This window comes from Heteronotia binoei, chromosome 20, assembly GCF_032191835.1.
Source record: "Heteronotia binoei isolate CCM8104 ecotype False Entrance Well chromosome 20, APGP_CSIRO_Hbin_v1, whole genome shotgun sequence".
Lineage (NCBI taxonomy): Eukaryota > Metazoa > Chordata > Lepidosauria > Squamata > Gekkonidae > Heteronotia > Heteronotia binoei.
This window is the reverse complement of record NC_083242.1, coordinates 19,625,712-19,644,106: the sequence shown is the minus strand read 5'-3', so window position 1 is coordinate 19,644,106 and position 18,395 is coordinate 19,625,712. Positions and strand designations below refer to the sequence as shown.

General features: G+C 47.9%; 1 protein-coding gene across 1 annotated transcript in view; it reads right to left on the bottom strand.

Moving 5' to 3' along the window:
* Positions 1-9,910: 9,910 nt before the first annotated feature.
* The window catches only part of CLEC19A (C-type lectin domain containing 19A), a 37,089-nt gene continuing 28,604 nt past the window's right edge, over positions 9,911-18,395 (bottom strand). Inside the window, exon 5 of the mRNA XM_060260880.1 lies at positions 9,911-10,091. Within this exon, the coding sequence (XP_060116863.1) occupies positions 10,012-10,091 (80 nt within the window). The 3' untranslated portion in view covers positions 9,911-10,011. The remainder of the gene's footprint in view (positions 10,092-18,395) is intronic.

Here is an 18,395-nt window from a genome sequence, read left to right as displayed (position 1 = left end):
AGCCACTCCTTTACTGCTCCCTTCTAAGCACAGAAGTTATTATTTTAGGATTTCATTATCTCAACAGGCCTTCAAGATACCAGTGACTATTTTAGCTGCTTGGGAAGCTTTCGAGGCGTTATTGCAAAGCCATGACTGGTAAAACTGTATTTTGTTTTCCACAATTGACAGTAAATTGGAGAGGGATTAAGCATGCACTTAATAGATAAACAGGTCTCATGTCCTTAATTCTTTTTAGATACTGTTTCCAGTAAGAAAAAACACATACACTACAATCGCAATGCCTGATATGATTGAAATTTAATTATTTCCAAGTAAATGTGCATATGATCGGAACCAGGGAAGCACCCCTTCCTCCTTTGCCTTAAAGGGGACTAATCGTTTCATGTTGCATTCAGCCCATACAGCCAAAAGTTTCATAATGCTGTGGGGGTGAGGTGAAGAAGTTACGAACCAGGAGTGGCCAAACTGAAGTTCAGGAACTACATGTGGCTCTTTCACACATACTGTCTGGCTCTCAAAGCCCCCACTACCTCATTGGCTGGCTTAGAGAAGGCATATGTCTCTTTAAATCACTTTTCCAAGCCAAGCCAGCTGACAGCTTGAAGAATGCATTTAAAGTTAAAGTTGCTTTCTTTCCATCTCTACTTCCCTCCGCCCTCCCCATCTCCCTCCCTCCTTCCTTCCTTCCTTCCTTCCTTCCTTCCTTCCTTCCTTCCTTCCTTCCTTCCTTCCTTCCTTCCTTCCTTCCTTCCTTCCTTCCTGTTTTGTGGCTCAAACATCTGACGTTCATGTCTTTCAGCTCTCAAACATCTGTGTGGTTCTTAAGTCAAGCCAGTTTGGCCACCCCTGTTTGAGTCCAGTGGCACCTCTAAGACTAACAAGGTTTAATTCTGGGCATGAACTTTCATGTGCAATTTGTTCTGTTGCTTCAGACCAACCCAGCTACCTACCTGGGTCTAGCTGGAAATAGTGATAGCCTTTATTATTAATCATTAATCATCATAGTATTGCAAAAATTTTGGCTATGGGCTGAATGCAGCATTTTTGTTCTTGCCATTGTTGCATCTGACTTACGGAGACCCACCCCATAAGGTTTTCAAGGCAAGAGACATGCAGAGGTGGTTTGCCTTTGCTATTCTGATCGCTAAAAAACAAGATCAAGTTGACAGGAGGGAAACTGGAGGGAGCTTGGAGGGAGCCGTGGTCAAAATGCAGCTGCACAGCTATTGGTGGCAGAAGCCTGGGGGCAGAGCAACAGCAACTGTAGAATCAGTTCTTTGCAGGATTACTGCAGCCTAAAAACATGGGCTTCAATGGACTTAGACTGGAGTTAACGCAACGCAACAGTGCATGGCCTCGGTGCAATCCTAAACAGAGTTACTCCAAGTCTGTTGAAGTCAGTACGGGATCTACATGTTTTTTGAGGGGGGGCAAAATTAAAATATGGCACCCCCTTATGGGCCATTCTATCTTATGGTCCCATAGAATACAATGGACTCCATACCCAATTTGGCACTCCCCCTCCGTCAGCTCCCGGTGCAAGCACCCCCCTCTGCCCCCCCCCCCCCTTATATCCAGCCCTGGTTGACGTCAATGCATTTAAAAGGGTGCGATTCTGCTTAAGATCACACTAGTATAGAGCAGGGCTTTTTTTTTGTAGAAAACCCCCCACAGTTCATTTGCATATTAGGCCACACCCCCTGGTGTCACTATTGTTTCACACAGGGCTTCTAGGAAGAAAAGGCCCAGCATGAACTAATTTGCATATTAGGCCACACCCCCTGACACCAAGCTGGCTGGAACTGCGTTCCTGCTGGGAAAAAAAGCTCTGGGATAGAGGATTCCTTTTCAGAGTAAAGATGGATGGTCAGGGTAGGGTTGCCAATCTCCAGTTGGGGGGAGGGGATCTCCCGGTTTGGAGCTCCCCCGCCCCTACTTCTGGGGCATCAGAAAATGGGGGGGGGGGAGGAATGTCTGCTGGGCACTCCATTATTCCCTATGGAGACCAATTCCAAAAGGGTATAATGGATAATTGATCTGTGAGTATCTTGGACTTAGGGGGCTGTTTTTTCAGCTAGAGGCACCAGAATTTTTCAGTACAGCATTCTGTACCTCTCCTCAAAAGACCCTCCAAGGTTCAAAAGGAGTGAACCAAGGGGTCCAATTCTATGAGCCCCCAAAGAAGGTGCCCCTGTCCTTCATTATTTCCAGTGGAGAGAAGGCATTTAAAAGGTGTTAGGTCCCTTTAACTGTGATGACCAGAACTCCCTTCAGAGTTCAATGATGATTGTCACAACCTTTGCTCCTGGCCCCACCCCCAAAGTCTCCTGGCTCCACCCCCAAAGTCCCCAGGTATTTCTTGTATTGGACCTGGCAACCCTACTTCAGGGTGGGACCCCTGGAATCCCTGACCGGCCCCCTCTGGTGACCATGGCCCTAGTCACATTCAGAGCTAAAGAGAGCAGCACCTCACCTCCTCCTTTACTCCCAGCCTCTGGGCCAAAAGAAATTGAGACTCAGCTGTTTTCAAGTCTCCTTTGAGTTTCAGCCCCCCAAGGGCCATTTGTCATCTCTGCACTGAGCACCTGGTTATGAGTCAGCCCTGAAAACAGCAACAACCTCTTGGCTTCCGCACTGTGCCAAACTGGTATGAAATAACACAGCCCTTCTCTACACAGGGGAAGGCTCAGTGAACCACATGGAGGATGCTGTTTTCCACTCAGCCTATTGATTCACCTGAAAGTGATTAATTCAGCAGTAACAGCCAGGCCCTCCTTCCTCTACCTGTCTAAACGGTTTCCAGCTGGAGGAGGAGGAGGAGAAGGAGAAGAAGATATTGGCTTTATATCCTGCCCTCCACTCAGAATCTCAGAGTTTCAGAGCGGCTCACAATCTCCTTTCCCTTCCTTCCCCACAACAGACACCCTGTGAGGTGGGTGGGGCTGAGAGGGCTCTCACAGCAGCTGCCCTTTCAAGGACAGAATCTCAGAACGGCCTACAATCTCCTTTACCCTCCTCCCCCACAACAGACACCCTGTGAGGTGGGTGGGGCTGAGAGGGCTCTCACAGCAGCTGCCCTTTCAAGGACAGAATCTCAGAACGGCCTACAATCTCCTTTACCTTCCTCCCCCACAACAGACACCTTGTGAGGTGGGTGGGGCTGAGAGGGCTCTCACAGCAGCTGCCCTTTCAAGGACAGAGTCTCAGAGCAGCCTACAATCTCCTTTCCATTCCTCCCCCACAACAGACACCCTGTGAGGTGGGTGGGGCTGAGAGGGCTCTCACAGCAGCTGCCCTTTCAAGGACAGAGTCTCAGAGCGGCTTACAATCTCCTGTATCTTCTCCCCCCACAACAGACACCCTGTGAGGTGGGTGGGGCTGAGAGGGCTCTCACAGCAGCTGCCCTTTCAAGGACAGAGTCTCAGAGCGGCTTACAATCTCCTGTATCTTCTCCCCCCACAACAGACACCCTGTGAGGTGGGTGGGGCTGGAGAGGGCTCTTTCAAAGACAACCTCTGCCAGAGCTATGGCTGACCCAAGGCCATTGCAGCAGGTGCAGGTGAAGGAGTGGGGAATCAAACCCATTTCTCCCAGATAAGAATCTGCACACTTCACCGCTACACCAAACACCAAGGTGGGTTGACTGAATCAAAGAGCAACTTATTTGCTGTGGTTGGCGAATGGAATAATTGGCCTGATGTGCAAGGGACTGTAGCCCAAGTTGGCCTTGCAGAATCTCAGCTCAGAAGAGTCACCTGGTCAGTTCACTGGGGACATCTGTACCTTGATAGCCCTGGATACGGCAGACACTTCCCTGCTTGAGTCTTGAAGTCCAACTCAAGAAATATCTGGGCCTTTGGGGGTGGAGCCAGGAGCAAGGTTGTGATAAACATCACTGAACTCCAAAGGGAGTTCTAGCCATCACATTTAAAGGGACAGCACACCTTTTAAATGCCTTCCCTGTACTGGAAATAATGAAGGATAGAGGCACCTTCTTTTGGGGCTCATAGAATTGGACCCCCTGGTCCAGTCTTTTTGAAACATGGATGGTTTTGTGAGGAGAGGCACTGGATGCTAAGTTGCAAATTTGGTGCCTCTACCTCAAAAAACATCTCCCCCAGAGCCCCACATACTCATGGATCAATTCTCAATTATACCCTATGGGAATTGGTCTCCAAAGGGAATAATGGAGTGCCCAGCGGTCATTTCCCTCCCCCCCCCGCCACTTTCTGATGACCCTGAAGCAGGTGAGGGCCTCCAACCTGGGGATCCCCTGTCCCCACCTGGGGATTAGGAGAAAACCGTGTTGAAAGTGTTCAATCTGCCAACACAAATCTGTTACTCACAAGTAATACTAGTTTGCTATAATGCTTATTTTTGTTTACTCCTAAAAACGGATCACTTTGTACTTATATCACGAACATACATACCCAGAATTATACACTACATGTCTGGAGGCACATTCAAATTACAATAAATTCCATGTATTTATTGTACATGGAATACACTGGTACAAAAATAACAATTTATACATGAAAACGTATATAAAGGTGCCAGAGTTTCTCATCCAGAAACTGAATTGTTTGTGACACGTTTCCAGTAATATACATGTTTCAAATACAATTCTTCGTCCAACAAAAAGAGATTAATTTCGCTGGAACTAAATATGCAAATAAAGCAAAAATACAATTGATGTAATACACTCCAAAAAAAGTTTCCCTTGGAGAAAAATGGTTGCTTTGAAGGGTGGCCTCTAGAGCATTGTACCATGCTGAGCCCCACCCCCCACAAAACCCTGCCCTCTCCCAGACTCAAGGGTTGCCAATCTCCAGTTGGGAGCAGGGGGCCCCCTGGTTTGGAGGCCCTCCACCCACTTCAGGGTTATCAGAAAGCAGGGGGTGGGTGGGAAATGTCTGCTGAACTCTCCTTTATACCCTATGGAGACTGATCCCCATAGGGTATAATAATAATAATAATTTTTAATTTATATCCCACATTCCCCGCTGAAGCAGGCTCAGGGTGGCTTACATAGCATAAAATACAGACATTACAGCAATACAATAATAAAATACCCCAATTTCATGACAATATAGTGGAGAATTGATCTGTGGGTATCTGGGGCTTTGGGGGGGATGTTTGTTGAGGTAGAGGCACCAAACTTTTGGCACAGCATCTTGTGCCTCCTCAAAAAACCCTCCAAGTTTCAAAATGATTGGACCAGGGGGTCCAATTCTATGAGGCCCAAAAGAAGGTGCCCACATGCTCCAATATTTCCAATTGAAAGAAGGCATTTAAAAGGAAACCAGCCCCTTTAAATCATGGTTGTCACAGGCCAGATTTGCTCCTGGCTCCACCCCCAAAATCTCCAGGTATTTCCCAACCTCAACCTGGCAACCCTATGAGATATCACCACCCTCCTCATTGCATCCATGATACTTGGTTTGGGGATGGGGGGTTTGGCCAGGGGTCCTTTTGTAGAAAAATAGATGGTGGAGCTCATTAGCATAACTCATTTGCATATGTCCCCCCCAAGCCAAAAGAAACCTTATGCAAGAAAGGAGAGCACCAGGTGAGCAAGGCCTGATTGGGCTGGCTAGATATCCAACCAGCCCAAGCAGGCCTCGCTCACCTGGGGCTCTTCTGGGCCACCCCTCCAGTCAAAAGGCCAGCAAGCCACCCTCCACCCAAAATCACATAAGATGTGGAGAAAGAGCGGCGCACTTCTCCAGGGGTTAATGAGGGCTGCTGGGGGTGTGGCAAAGCCCCTGGTGGCTGGCTGGCTGCCCGCTCTCCTAATCCAGGGATTGTTATGCAGCTGTACCTACTATTCAATGAACCAGGCAGGTTGGGAGGAAGAGGGGAACCCTCAGAAAGGTTCAGGAGCTGTGCTCCTGTGAGCTCCTGCTGAACTTAACTTGTTCATAAATTATTTGGAGTTGGGAGTAAGCAGTGAAGTGGCCAAATTTGCAGATGGCACTAAATTGTTCGGGGTGGTGAGAACCAGAGAGGATTGTGAGGCACTCCAAAGGGATCTGTTGAGGCTGGGTGAGTGGGCGTCAACGTGGCAGATGAGGTTCAATGTGGCCAAGTGCAAAGTAATGCACATTGGGGCCAAGAATCCCTGCTACAAATACAAGTTGATGCGGTGTGAACTGGCAGAGACTGATCAAGAGAGAGATCTTGGGGTCGTGGTAGATAACTCACTGAAAATGTCAACACAGTGTGTGATTCCAATAAAAAAGGCCAACGCCATGCTGGGAATTATTAGGAAGGGAATTGAAAACAAATCGGCCAGTATCATAATGCCCCTGTATAAATCGATGGTGCAGTCTCATTTGGAATACTGTGTACAATTTTGGTCACCGCACCTCAAAAAGGATATTATAGCATTGGAAAAAGTGCAGAAAAGGGCAATTAGAATGATTAAAGGTTTGGAACACTTTCCCTATGAAGAAAGGTTAAAATGCTTGGGGCTCTTTAGCTTGGAGAAATGTCGACTGTGGGGTGACATGATAGAGATTACAAGATTATGCATGAGATGAAGAAGGTAGAGAAAGAAGTACTTTTCTCCCTTTTCACAATATAAGAACTCGTGGGCATTCAATGAAATTGCTGAGCAGTCAGGTTAAAATGGATAGAAGGAAGTACTTCTTCACCCAAAGGGTGATTAACATGTGGAATTCACTGCCACAAGAGGTGGTGGCGGCTACAAGCATAGCCAGCTTTAAGAGGGGATAGGATAAAAATATGGAGCAGAGGTCCATCAGTGGCTATTAGCCACAGTGTGTGTGTGTGTGCATATAAGCCTCCAGGTATTTTCCAACACAGACCTGGCAAGCTCTGACCCCTCTATAACATTGCCAGCAGTGTGTGTGTGTGTGTGTGTGTGTGTGTGTGTGTATATATATATATATATATATATATTGACCACTGTGTGACACAGAGTGTTGGACTGGATGGCCCATTGGCCTGATCCAACATGGCTCCTCTTATGTTCTTATGAATCTGAGACCTGGGCTTGACCCTGCACCAACCATATGTCTACCACGTGTGACACCTTTAACCTCAGTCTTTGAAAATCAAAGGGTAAAACTTCAGTAGCTGATACAGCCACGTTGCCAAATGATCTTCATCCAAAACAGAGAGTCTCTTATTTCTGCTTCTTTTTTTAATTAGAAGAGCATTTTTAAAAAGAGATGCCAGGTTATGTGACATTTTTCAAAACCTTTGAGGAAGCAATGGAATGGCACAGAGTACAACAAGCGCATGGCCCTGGAACGCATTTCCAGGAAAATCTAATTAGCTCAGCCGTTCTCAGAAGGAGCTGGTAGCCTTTTCTTATACACACACATGCTTGTGTGCGCACGCACACACACATACAAAAGCAGGAACTGTTGCATTGCCTTCCAGAATGGGACTTTGGAATCCCTCATGGGATGGGAACACTGTCTTGTTTCCATGGGTACAAATGCCCTTTGAATCAACAGATTTATCGATTGGATTTTTATCCCTGCCTTTCTCCAAGAAGCTCAGAAACACATACATGGTTTTCCCCTCCTCTGTTTTGCCCCCCCATAACAACCTTGCAAGGTAGGACCCAGCTCCCCAAAGACCACTGCATGGTTTGGCTCTGAGTCTCTCAACTCCCTAACTAGGGCTGCCACCTTCCAGGTGAGGCCTGGAGATCTCCTGCTTTTACAACTGATCTCCAGCTGGCAGAGATCTGCTCCCTTGGAGAAAATGGCTGCTTTGGAGGGTGGGCTCTATGGCACTGGACCATACTGAGGCTCCTCCCCAAATCCCACCCTCTCCTGGCTCCACCCCAAAAGCCTCCAGGTATTTTCCAACACAGACCTGGCAACCCTGCTCTGACCCCTCTATAACATTGCCAGCAGTCTGTCAAAAACTGGTTCGCATCGTTTGTAATAATTGGATCTAATGTTTCTGTGTAATCCTGCTCTTTGCTATTTGCATTATTATGTCTTTGGAACAATATCATAAGTCTTCTCTCTACCCTGGCTACAGAAGGGCCCCTCTGTGGGCTAAGACACATTCCTGAGCACAGCTGTGAAGGTCATCTGTTATCCGTCCAGCCAGGGACACTAACTTTCAATTCTTCACTAAGCAGGCTTGAATTGAGGGGGAGAGTACCTGTCTGGGAATACCTTTGAATTTTATTCCCACATTAGCTTCTCACTCATTTTGCTTATGTGGTAAATGGTCAGGGTAAGGTGTATGTATGGCTTGGCCCTGATGGGTCAGTTCCAATAAAGAACGTCTTGACTGTGAATATGATACTCATTCAATAAAGCCTTATTTGACTCCATGTAGAAAGCTGTGCCTGTTTGCTCCCTCCTCCCCGCAATCAGTAGATTGCACTTCTTTTTTTATCCCCTTCTTCCTCCAACAAACTCCAGGTGGCTTGCATATTTATCCTTTCCTGGTTACATCCGCACAATAGCCATGTGCAGCAGGCAAAGCAGGAGGTGTGAGCGGATGGCCCAAAGTCACCCACCAGATTTGGTTCTGGGCTCCTCCCCTCCACCCTATTTTGATACTTAACCACAAGGGTCCCCCCCCCTCACCTGGCAGCTCCTGTTGGGAGGCTCCTTGCATAATGGAAGGCATCGTGGAGAAGATCTTGTAGTGGCAGCAACACCGTCCAAAGGCTCAGCCCTTTCAGGAGAGGACTTGCAGGCCTTATAGGGCTGCCAATCCCCAGTTGAGGGCAGGGGATCCCCTGGTCTGGGAGCCCTCCCCTTGTTTCAGGGTTATCAGAAAGCGGGAGCATGCCATGTCTGCTGGGCACTCCATTATACCCTATGGAGATTGGTCCCCCTAGGGTATAATGCAGAATCAGTCTGTGGGTATCTAGTGCTCTGTGGGGGCTGTTTGTTGAGGTAGAGGCACCACATTTTCTGCAAAGCATCTAGTCCCCTTCCTCAAAAAACCTCTCAAGTTTCAAAAAGATTGGACCAGGGGGTTCGATTCTATGAGCCTAAAAGAAGGTACCCTTCTTTTTGTATCATAATGCCCCTGTATAAATCGATGGTGCAGTCTGATTTGGAATACTGTGTACAATTCTGGTCACCGCACCTCAAAAAGGGTATTATAGCATTGGAAAAAAGTGTAGAAAAGGGCAACTAGAATGATTAAAGGTTTGGAACACTTTCCCTATTAAGAAAAGTTAAAACGCTTGGGGCTCTTTAGCTTGAAGAAATGTCAACTGCGGGGTGACATGATAGAGGTTTACAAGATTATGCATGGGATGGAGAAAGTAGAGAAAGAAGTCCTTTTCTCTCTTTCTCACAATACAAGAACTTGTGGGCATTCGATGAAATTGCTGAGCAGTCGAGTTAAAACAGATAAAAGGAAGTACTTCTTCACCCAAAGGGTGATTAACATGTGGAATTCACTGCCACAGGAGGTGGTGCATAGCCAGCTTTAAGAGGGCATAGGATAAAAATATGGAGCAGAGGTCCATAAGTGGCTATTAGCCACAGTATGTATGTGTGTGTGTGTATATATATATATATGTATTTATGTGTGTGTGTGTGTAAACACACACACATATATTGGCCACTGTGTGACACAGAGTGTTGGACTGGATGGGCCATTGGCCTGATCCAACACGGCTTCTCTTATGTTCTTACCTCACCCTCCAGCATTTCCAAATTGAGGGAAGGCATTTAAATATGTGCTGTTCACTTAACTGTGATGGCCAGAACTCCCTTTGTTGTTCAATCATGCTTGCCACACCCTTGCTCCTGGCTCCACCCACAAAGTCTCCTAGCTCCACCCCCAAAGTCCCCGGATATTTCTTGAGTCAGACCTGGCAATCCTAAATGCAAACAATCTCTGGGTACAGCTAGGCAGAGAATTCAAGGAGTCAGATGCAGAGCAATGCTTTTTTTCCTTTTTTTTTAAATTTGGATCTGTTGAAGAAAGGTCTTTTACATCAGTTTCTCTCCATCTTTATAGTCCAGAGGTTGCTCTTCCAATAGAGGCCTAATCTGCAGCCAGGGAGGGAATCTTGCATACAAAGGGGAATTCTCGGAGGCAGCTGTTATCATTCCATGATCGCAGACCTAGAAAAGGCAAAGAAAACATTTAAAACATAAGAGTCAGAGTTTCAAATAACATTAACAGAGAGCTAGTATAAAATAATCAGGGGTCGTTTTGTAGAAAAATAGGTGGTGGAGCTCATTTGCATAACTCATTAGCATATGCTGTCCCCCCAGCAGCCAAAAGCAACCCAACACAAGAAAGGAGAGCCCCGGGTGAGAGAGGCCTGCTTGGGCTGGCTAGAGATCCAGCCAGCCCAAGCAGGCCTAGCTCACCTGGGGCTCTTCTTGGCTGCCTCCCCCCCCAGTCAAAAGGCCAGCAAGCCACCCGCCATTCAAAATCACATCAGAAGTGGAGAAAGGGTGGTGTGGGCTTCTCCAGGGGTTAATGAGGGCTGCTGGGAGTGTGGCAAAGCCCCTGGTGGTTGGCAGGCTGCCTGCTCTCCTAATCCAGGGATTGTTATGCAGCTGCACCTATTATTCAACGGACAAGGTAGGTGGGGAGGAAGAGGGTGTCAAGTCGACGGATTCAAGAATGAGTCCAAGTTGATACTAAGACTTCATTTATTGATAACTGGTACTCTGGCGCAAGCCTCTAGCTTGCTAAGAATGAAACCAATACATTGATACATGGGTTTTAAGATACACTTCAAAAACATTCCTATGGGGGGGGTTTACAGGAGGACACATTCACACACAACTACTAGATACTTTCTCAGGCGATATCTCACAAATGCCCTTGAATTGTTATGCAAGGCTTCCTCCCACCTCAGGCCCTGAGAAGGCGCCGACTAGTTCCTTCACACCGGTTGCAAATCAAAATAAGAAAAGGGGGGAAGGGAAGCAACTAAGGTAGAACATTAGCAGCAGTGGATCCATTATGATTTTAACAGGGCCTAATGCTTAGGCCATGATCCCCCAGTCTTAAGTCATTATTAGTCAATCTTGACATACTGCCCCCCTTAAGCTGACCCTCTTGGGAATCTGAGGGTGTTTAGATAGAAATTTCTTGATAAGGTCAGGGGCTGACACATCCTTTTCTGCTACCCACTCATTTTCACTAGGAGGGAAATGTTTCCATCTAATTAGATAATACAGCTTCCCATGTTTAAGCTTTGAGTCCAAGATTTCCTGGATCTCATGGTGACTCTGGCTCCCCATCTGGATAGGTTGAGGTGCTTCCGGCCGAGGATGCCAAGGGGAACAACCAGGGTCTTTCCGAAGAAGACTGCAATGAAAGATAGGGTGCACTTTACTGAACATCTTTGGCAACTCCAGCTCTACTGTAACTTTATTTATCACCCTTTTGATCTTAAAAGGACCCAGATATTTGTAAGCCAACTTTTTAGACGGCTGAGTGAGTGGAAGGTTCTTTGTGGACACAAATACCAAATCCCCTACTTTGAAATCCCAGGCAGGGACATGGCTTTTATCATATTGCTTTTTGTAAGTTTCCTTGGCTATTTCCAGGTTCTCCTGAATTTCCTTCCAACTCTTGGTCAGTGTGCCCCACCACTGATCAAAAGGGCTCACCTCTTTCTTTACATCCCCCCCCCCCCGGGTAGCAGAGGGAGGTCCTTTCCCTCATACCCACTCACTGTTTGAAATGATGAGGCTTTGGTGGAGCTGTGGACACTGTTATTATAGCAGTACTCTGCAAAGGGCAATAGGTCCACCCAATTGGATTTTTTATGGTTTATGTAGCACGTTAAATTTTGCTCTAAAAGCCCGTTCACACGTTCAGTCTGTCCGTCGGTCTGTGGGTGGTAGGCGGAACTTAACCCCTGCTCCATGCCCAGTTTACAGAACTCCCGCCAGAAGTTAGCAACGAATTGTGGGCCGCAGTGACTGATTACCTTGTTGGGGATTGAGTGTAGCTTGGCTACGTGGTTGAAGAATAAATAAGCCAGCTTCTTTGCGGTGGGGAGTTGGGCACAAGGAATAAAGTGGTCTTGTTTGGAAAAAGTATCTACTACCACCAATATTACTGTTTTGCCATGAGAGGGCGGTAGCTCTACAATAAAATCCATGGAGACTATCGACCAGGGTCTAGAGGCGGTCTCCAGAGGTTTGAGTAACCCAGGGGGTTTTCCTCCCCATCTTTTGGCCATTATGCAAATAGGGCACGTGGACACAAACTCAGATATATCCTTTTTCATTGAGGGCCACCAAAGCTGCCTGTTAACCAGATGCAACGTCTTGACATACCCAAAGTGCCCAGCCAGTTTGTTTGAGTGACAGAACTGTAACACTTCTGATCTCATGGTCGTATAATTTTTCTCCCTTGTACCAGAGCCCATCTTCTCATTTCTGGATTTCCCCTGGCCGTTGGTCCCCTCCTTCTCGACCTCCGCTGCCATTCTTTCTGACCCCCACCCCTGTAGCTGGCGTTTCTTTTGTGAATGTGTAGTTACAACTGTGGCCACTTGGGTGGGCGGAACTAAGGAGTCCACTACCTCTTCCCTTTTGCTGTTGTGCTGGGGCAGGCGGGACAAAGCATCTGCGAGAAAGTTCTTCGTGCCGGAGATGTGCTTTAGCACAAAATCAAATTTAGAAAAGAACCCAGCCCACCTCATTTGCTTTTCACTCAATTTCCTCTTCCCTGTGAGAGCTTCGAGGTTTTTATGGTCGGTCCATATCTCGAACAGCACTTTCGCCCCCTCTAACCTGGACCGCCAGGTTGCACCCCGAATCAATTAAAGCCCTCACTTGCATAAATCTCTTGCGTTTGGGGTTCAACAGTCCCACTGGTACAAAGTATAGTGATCCAGTCACTCTCACCCTCACTGGTGCCGGCTCCTCTGCGACCTGCTGGTGGGCACCCGTTCTCGTTTCCCGACGGCTCCTCCATGCAGGCCAGCTCACTCAGCTCATCGCTCAGGAACGGGTCCTCTTCCGCCTCCTCGATGGCTGCCACATTGCCTTTTGCCGCATCCTTAGGGCGGCTGGGGACCTTCTTCGGGACAGGGGTGCTCTGCTTCGGGGCACTTGGTGGTGCTCACGGCGGGTTCGGGTAGCTGCTTGCTAGGTGCCAGGGGTCTCCACACCAAAAGCACTTGCGGTGCCCGGTGGGCTTGTCCCCACTGGAACCCCCGGCCGGTTTCTTCGCCTCTGCTTTCGGGGTTGCTTCCGGGTCTCGTCCCCCTTTCCTGCTCTGTTGCTGGCATTACATGGTGATGCGCTTCATATTGGTCTCAACCTCACCTGCTAACTGGATCCAACCTACCAGCATGGTAGGTCGGGCTTGGGTGAGGGCCCTATCCAATATGCCCGCATTCAGCCCCCGGGTGAAGTGCTCGATCTTCATTAGCTCACTCCACCCTCGCACCTTCGCTGCGTTGGCTCGGAAGTCTGCAGCATACTCCCAGATTGATTTCTGCCCCTGTTGCATGTCGCGCAGGGCCGCCAAAGTCCGGGTTCCGACTAGTTCCTTCACACCAGTTGCAAATCAAAATAAGAAAAGGGGGGAAGGGAAGCAACTAAGGTAGAACCTTAGCAGCAGTGGATCCATTATGATTTTAACAGGGCCTAATGCTTAGGCCATGATCCACCAGTCTTAAGTCGTTATTAGTCGATCTTGACAGAGGGGGAACCCTCAGAAAGATTCAGGAGCTGCACTCCTGTGAGCTCCTACTGAATTCAAGGCCTGAAAATAACTAAAGCAATGCCACAGCATCTGACACACTGAATCTGGTTTTTCAACATGATCCTAAGAACGGATTGATGGCTTCGTAAGGTTGCCAAATTTGGGTCAGGAAATTCCTGGAGATTTGGGAGGTGGAGCCTGGGAAGGGTGGAATTTGGGGCAGGAGGTAGGGTTGCCAGATCCCCAGTCCGGCCAGGAGATCCCTCGGTCTTTGGGGCTGGAATTCCTGAAGAGGCCTGCCGGCCACACCAACATGATGATGTCACAAGAAGATGATGATGATGATATTGGATTTATATCCCGCCCTCCACTCCAAAGAGTCTCAGAGCAGCTCACAATCTCCTTTACCTTCCTCCCCCACAACAGGCACCCTGTGAGGTACCCTGTGAGGTGGGTGGGGCTGGAGAGGGCTCACACAGCACCTGCCCTTTCAAGGACAACTCCTACAAGAGCTATGGCTGACCCAAGGCCATGCTAGCAGGTGCAAGTGGAGGAGTGGGGAATCAAACCCAGTTCTCCCAGATAAGAGTCCACACACTTAACCACTACACCAAACTGGCTCTCAAACAAGGAAGTGACATCATTGCACCAGGGACATCATGCACCAACACTTGCTTCCATGTAACATCATTGCATTAATCACATTGCACACAGCGACGTTGCTCTACCTCCCACACTTCCAGATGGCTCCCTTTCACCTCCACCACCAGGACTATTGGACCTGGCAACCCTACTCAGCAGCAGGGCCGATTAACAATTAGGCCAAGTAAGTACTGGCCTATGGGCCCCCACACTTTTAGGGGCCCCGGGCTGGCTCCCCCACTGCTTGCAGCCCTCCCAGCTTGCACACATAGCCAGCAACAGAGCTGCTCTTTGCCTGACTTGCCTGATGTAGTGGCTGCTGGCATTGTCATCAAGTTTCCCTCTCTCGGTCTCTCCCTTGCAGCTTAGTAAAAGGGTCTTTTAAGAAGGTGCCTGATGGCTGCAGCGGGGGCTGTGGGTGGAGGCGCAGGTGCTCAAACTCTTGAGATAATTTGCTAGGGGGGCCCAAGATTTTGACTGCCTAGGGGCCTCCACAGGGTTTGATCCAGCACTGCTCAGCAGGGTATAATGCCATAGCGGTCACCCTCCAAAGCAGCCATTTTCTGTAGCCTGGAGATCGGCTGTAATTCTGGGAGACTTTCAGAATAGACTTGCAGACAGGCAACCCTTTTAGGCAAAGTTGGGCTGGTTCTCCCACTGGTAGAAGTTTGAGCCTATGGTTGCCAATCCCCAGGTGGGAGCAGGGGATCCCCTGATTTGGAGGCCCTCCCCCCGCTTCAGGGTCATCAGAAAGTGGTGGGAGGGGGAGGGAAATGTCTGCTGGGCACTCCATTATTCCCTATGGATACCGATTCATATAGGGTATAATGGAGAATTGATCCATGGGTATCTGGGGGTCTGGAGGGGTTGATTTTTGAGTTAGAGGCACCACATTTTCAGCATAGTATCTGGTGCCTCTCCCCAAAATACTCACCAAGTTTCAAAAAGATCAGACCAGGGGGTCCAATTCTATGAGCCCCCGAAGAAGGTGCCCCATTCTTCATTATTTCCAATGAAGGGATTTAAAAGGTGCGCAGCCCCTTTAAATGTGATGGCCAGAACTCCCTTTGGAGTTCAATTATGCTTGTCACAACCTTGCTCTTGGCTCCACCTCCAAAGTCTCCTGGCTCCACCCCCAAAGTCCCCAGTTCTTGAATTGGACTTGGCAACCCTATTTGAGTGCCTTGCTGGATTTTTATGTACAAATGCAGCCTGACTGTTTCAGGATCTGTTCCTGAAAATGTTGCCCTGTTCCTGCTGCCAGAAAGGACTGCAAGGCAGAATTTATGGGATCTGGTTCCCTGACAAAGTTTCTCTGCTGTGCGTTTATAGACACAGATTTAGCCGTGGAAATCTTTTATATCCAAAGAAGTAAGCCATTATAGTAGAATGCAGCAGCTCTCATTTTGCACCATGATTCATAAACATCACTTGCATAGGACCAGATAAAATTGCTGGATATTAGGAGACATTCAAACCGATTCCCCACTAGGCTTGTTCCAGAACGTAAGCTTTCGTATGCTCATAAGCAGACTTCATCAGACAAAATGGGAATGGCAAGCAGCAATTCTTAATATAAGAGGGCAGTGAGTTGGTACGTAGAATCATGGGAATGTTTTAGCAGATACAAAGAATCACAAATAGGGATCTGTGTTTGTTAGTGTTAGAACAAAGCAGGGCTGAAACAACACAGGAAGGTAATAAAAAGCAGACTGCTGTTGTAGGTGTGAAGTGCCATAAATCTAGGTAACATTCTGGCTTTGTTAGTTTAAATAGAGGGTATGGTTTCTCAAATACTCAAAAGCTCAAATATTTTGGCCATCAAATGAGAAGGGAGCAGTCACTGGAGAAGACCCTGATGCTGGGAAAGACAGAAGGCAAAAGAAGGGGACGGCAAAAGATGAGATGGTTGGACAGTGTTACTGATGTAATAATAATAATAATAATAATAATAATAATAATAATAATAATAATAATAATACTTTTTATTTATATCCCGCCCTCCCTGCTGAAGCAGGCTCAGAGCGGCTCACAACATATTAGTTCAATACAATACAATAAAATCATATAATTCAATAAATACTGCATTATAAAACCATCATTTAAATCGACATTCCAATTAAAATTAACAGTTATGATGCTAAATTACAGGATTTTAATAAACTGATGGTGGAATACAACAGCAGCGAATCTATTATTTGCTTAGCATTCAGCGAAGACCATCTTAAAAAGAGTAGTCTTGCAAAGGTGATTAACATGTGGAATTCACTGTCACAGGAGGTGGCGGCGGCTGCAAGCATAGCCAGCTTCAAGAGGGGATTGGATAAAAATATCAGTGGCTATTAGCCACAGTGTGTGTATGTATGTATATATGTATGTGTGTATATGTGTATATGTATATATATATATATTGGCCACTGTGTGACACAGAGTGTTGGACTGGACGGGCCATTGGCCTGATCCAACATGGCTTCTCTTATGTTCTTATGTTCATGACAATTCTAATTCAAGGCCCTGTGGAATTGGTCAAGACTCTGCAGGGCCCGCACTTCGTCTGGAAGTTGATTCCACAGGTGTGGAGCTGCGATAGAGAAGGCGCGTTCCCTTGTGTTTTTCAATTTGGCCTACCTTGGCCCAGGGATATTCAGCTGGTTCTTTCCCGCTGACCTCAGTGCTCTCTGGGGTTCGTATGGGGAGAGACGGTCCCTCAGGTAGGCAGGCCCTCGACCACATACGGCTTTAAAGGTAATAACCAGCACTTTGTACCGAACCCGGTATGCAACCAGCAGCCAGTGCAGCCCACGCAGCCCCGGCCGTATGTGCTCCCACTTCGGGAGCCCTAACAATAGCCTAGCCGCTGCGTTCTGCACCAGCTGCAGCTTCTGGGTTCGGCACAAAGGCAGCCCCATGTAGAGGGCATTACAGTAATCCAGTTTTGAGGTGACTGTTGCATGGATCACTGTTGCTAGGTCCTGGCGCTTGAGGAAGGCGGCAAACTGCCTCATCCGTCTAAGATGAAAAAACGCGGACTTGGCAGTGGCCGCTATCTGGGCCTCCATTGACAATGAAGGCTCCAGTAGAACCCCCAAGCTCTTGACCCGGTGCGCCGCTTTCAGCGACACACCGTCAAAAACCTGGAGAGGAATTTCCCTTCCCAGAGCGCCACGACCCAAGCAAAGGACCTGTCTTCATTGGATTCAGCTTCAACCCACTCAGCCTGAGCCAACCTGCCATGGCTTGCAGCACCAGGTCCAGATTTTTTGGGACGCAGTCAGGCTGGCCATTCATTAGTAGATAGAGCTGGGTGTCATCCGCATATTGATGACAACCCAGCCCATACCTCCAGGCAATCTGGGCAAGGGGGCGCATGTATATGTTAAATAACATTGGAGAGAGAACTGCTCCTTGCGGCACCCCACAATCTAGTGAGTACCTCTGGGACAGCTCTCCCCCAATTGCCACGCTTTGTCCCCATCCATTAAGGAAGGAGGAAAGCCACTGTAAGGCCAACCCCCTAATCCCTGCGTCGGCGAGCCGACAGGTCAGTAACCGATGGTCGACCGTGTCGAACGCAGCCAACAGGTCTAATAACATCAGCACTGCCACGCCGCCTCGATCCAGATGCCGCTGGAGATCATCCACCAAGGCGACCAGCACTGTCTCTGTCGCATGGCCTGGGCGGAAGCTGGACTGGTAAGGATCTAAGATGGAAGCGTCATCTAGAAAACCCTGCAACTGTAGTGCTACTGCCCTCTCGATAATTTTTTCTAAAAATGTTAAACTTGAGACCGGCCGGTAGTTTGCCAATTCGGCCGGGTCTGCTGTACTCTTTTTCAAGAGAGGGTGGACCATAGCCTCTTTAAGAGGTGTTGGAAATCGCCCCTCTGAGAGGGATCTATTTACAATGTCCCATAAAGGACATGTAAGCTCCCTCTGGCAAGATTTAATCAGCCAAGAGGGGCATGGGTCCAGATCGCAAGTTGTTGGACGTACAGTAGAGAGAATTCCGTCAACTTCCCCCAGGCTAAGTGTGTCAAAGTGATCCAGAACTGAACCAGAAGACAGGCACGGAGCCTCAAGATCTTGTACTGTATCCAATG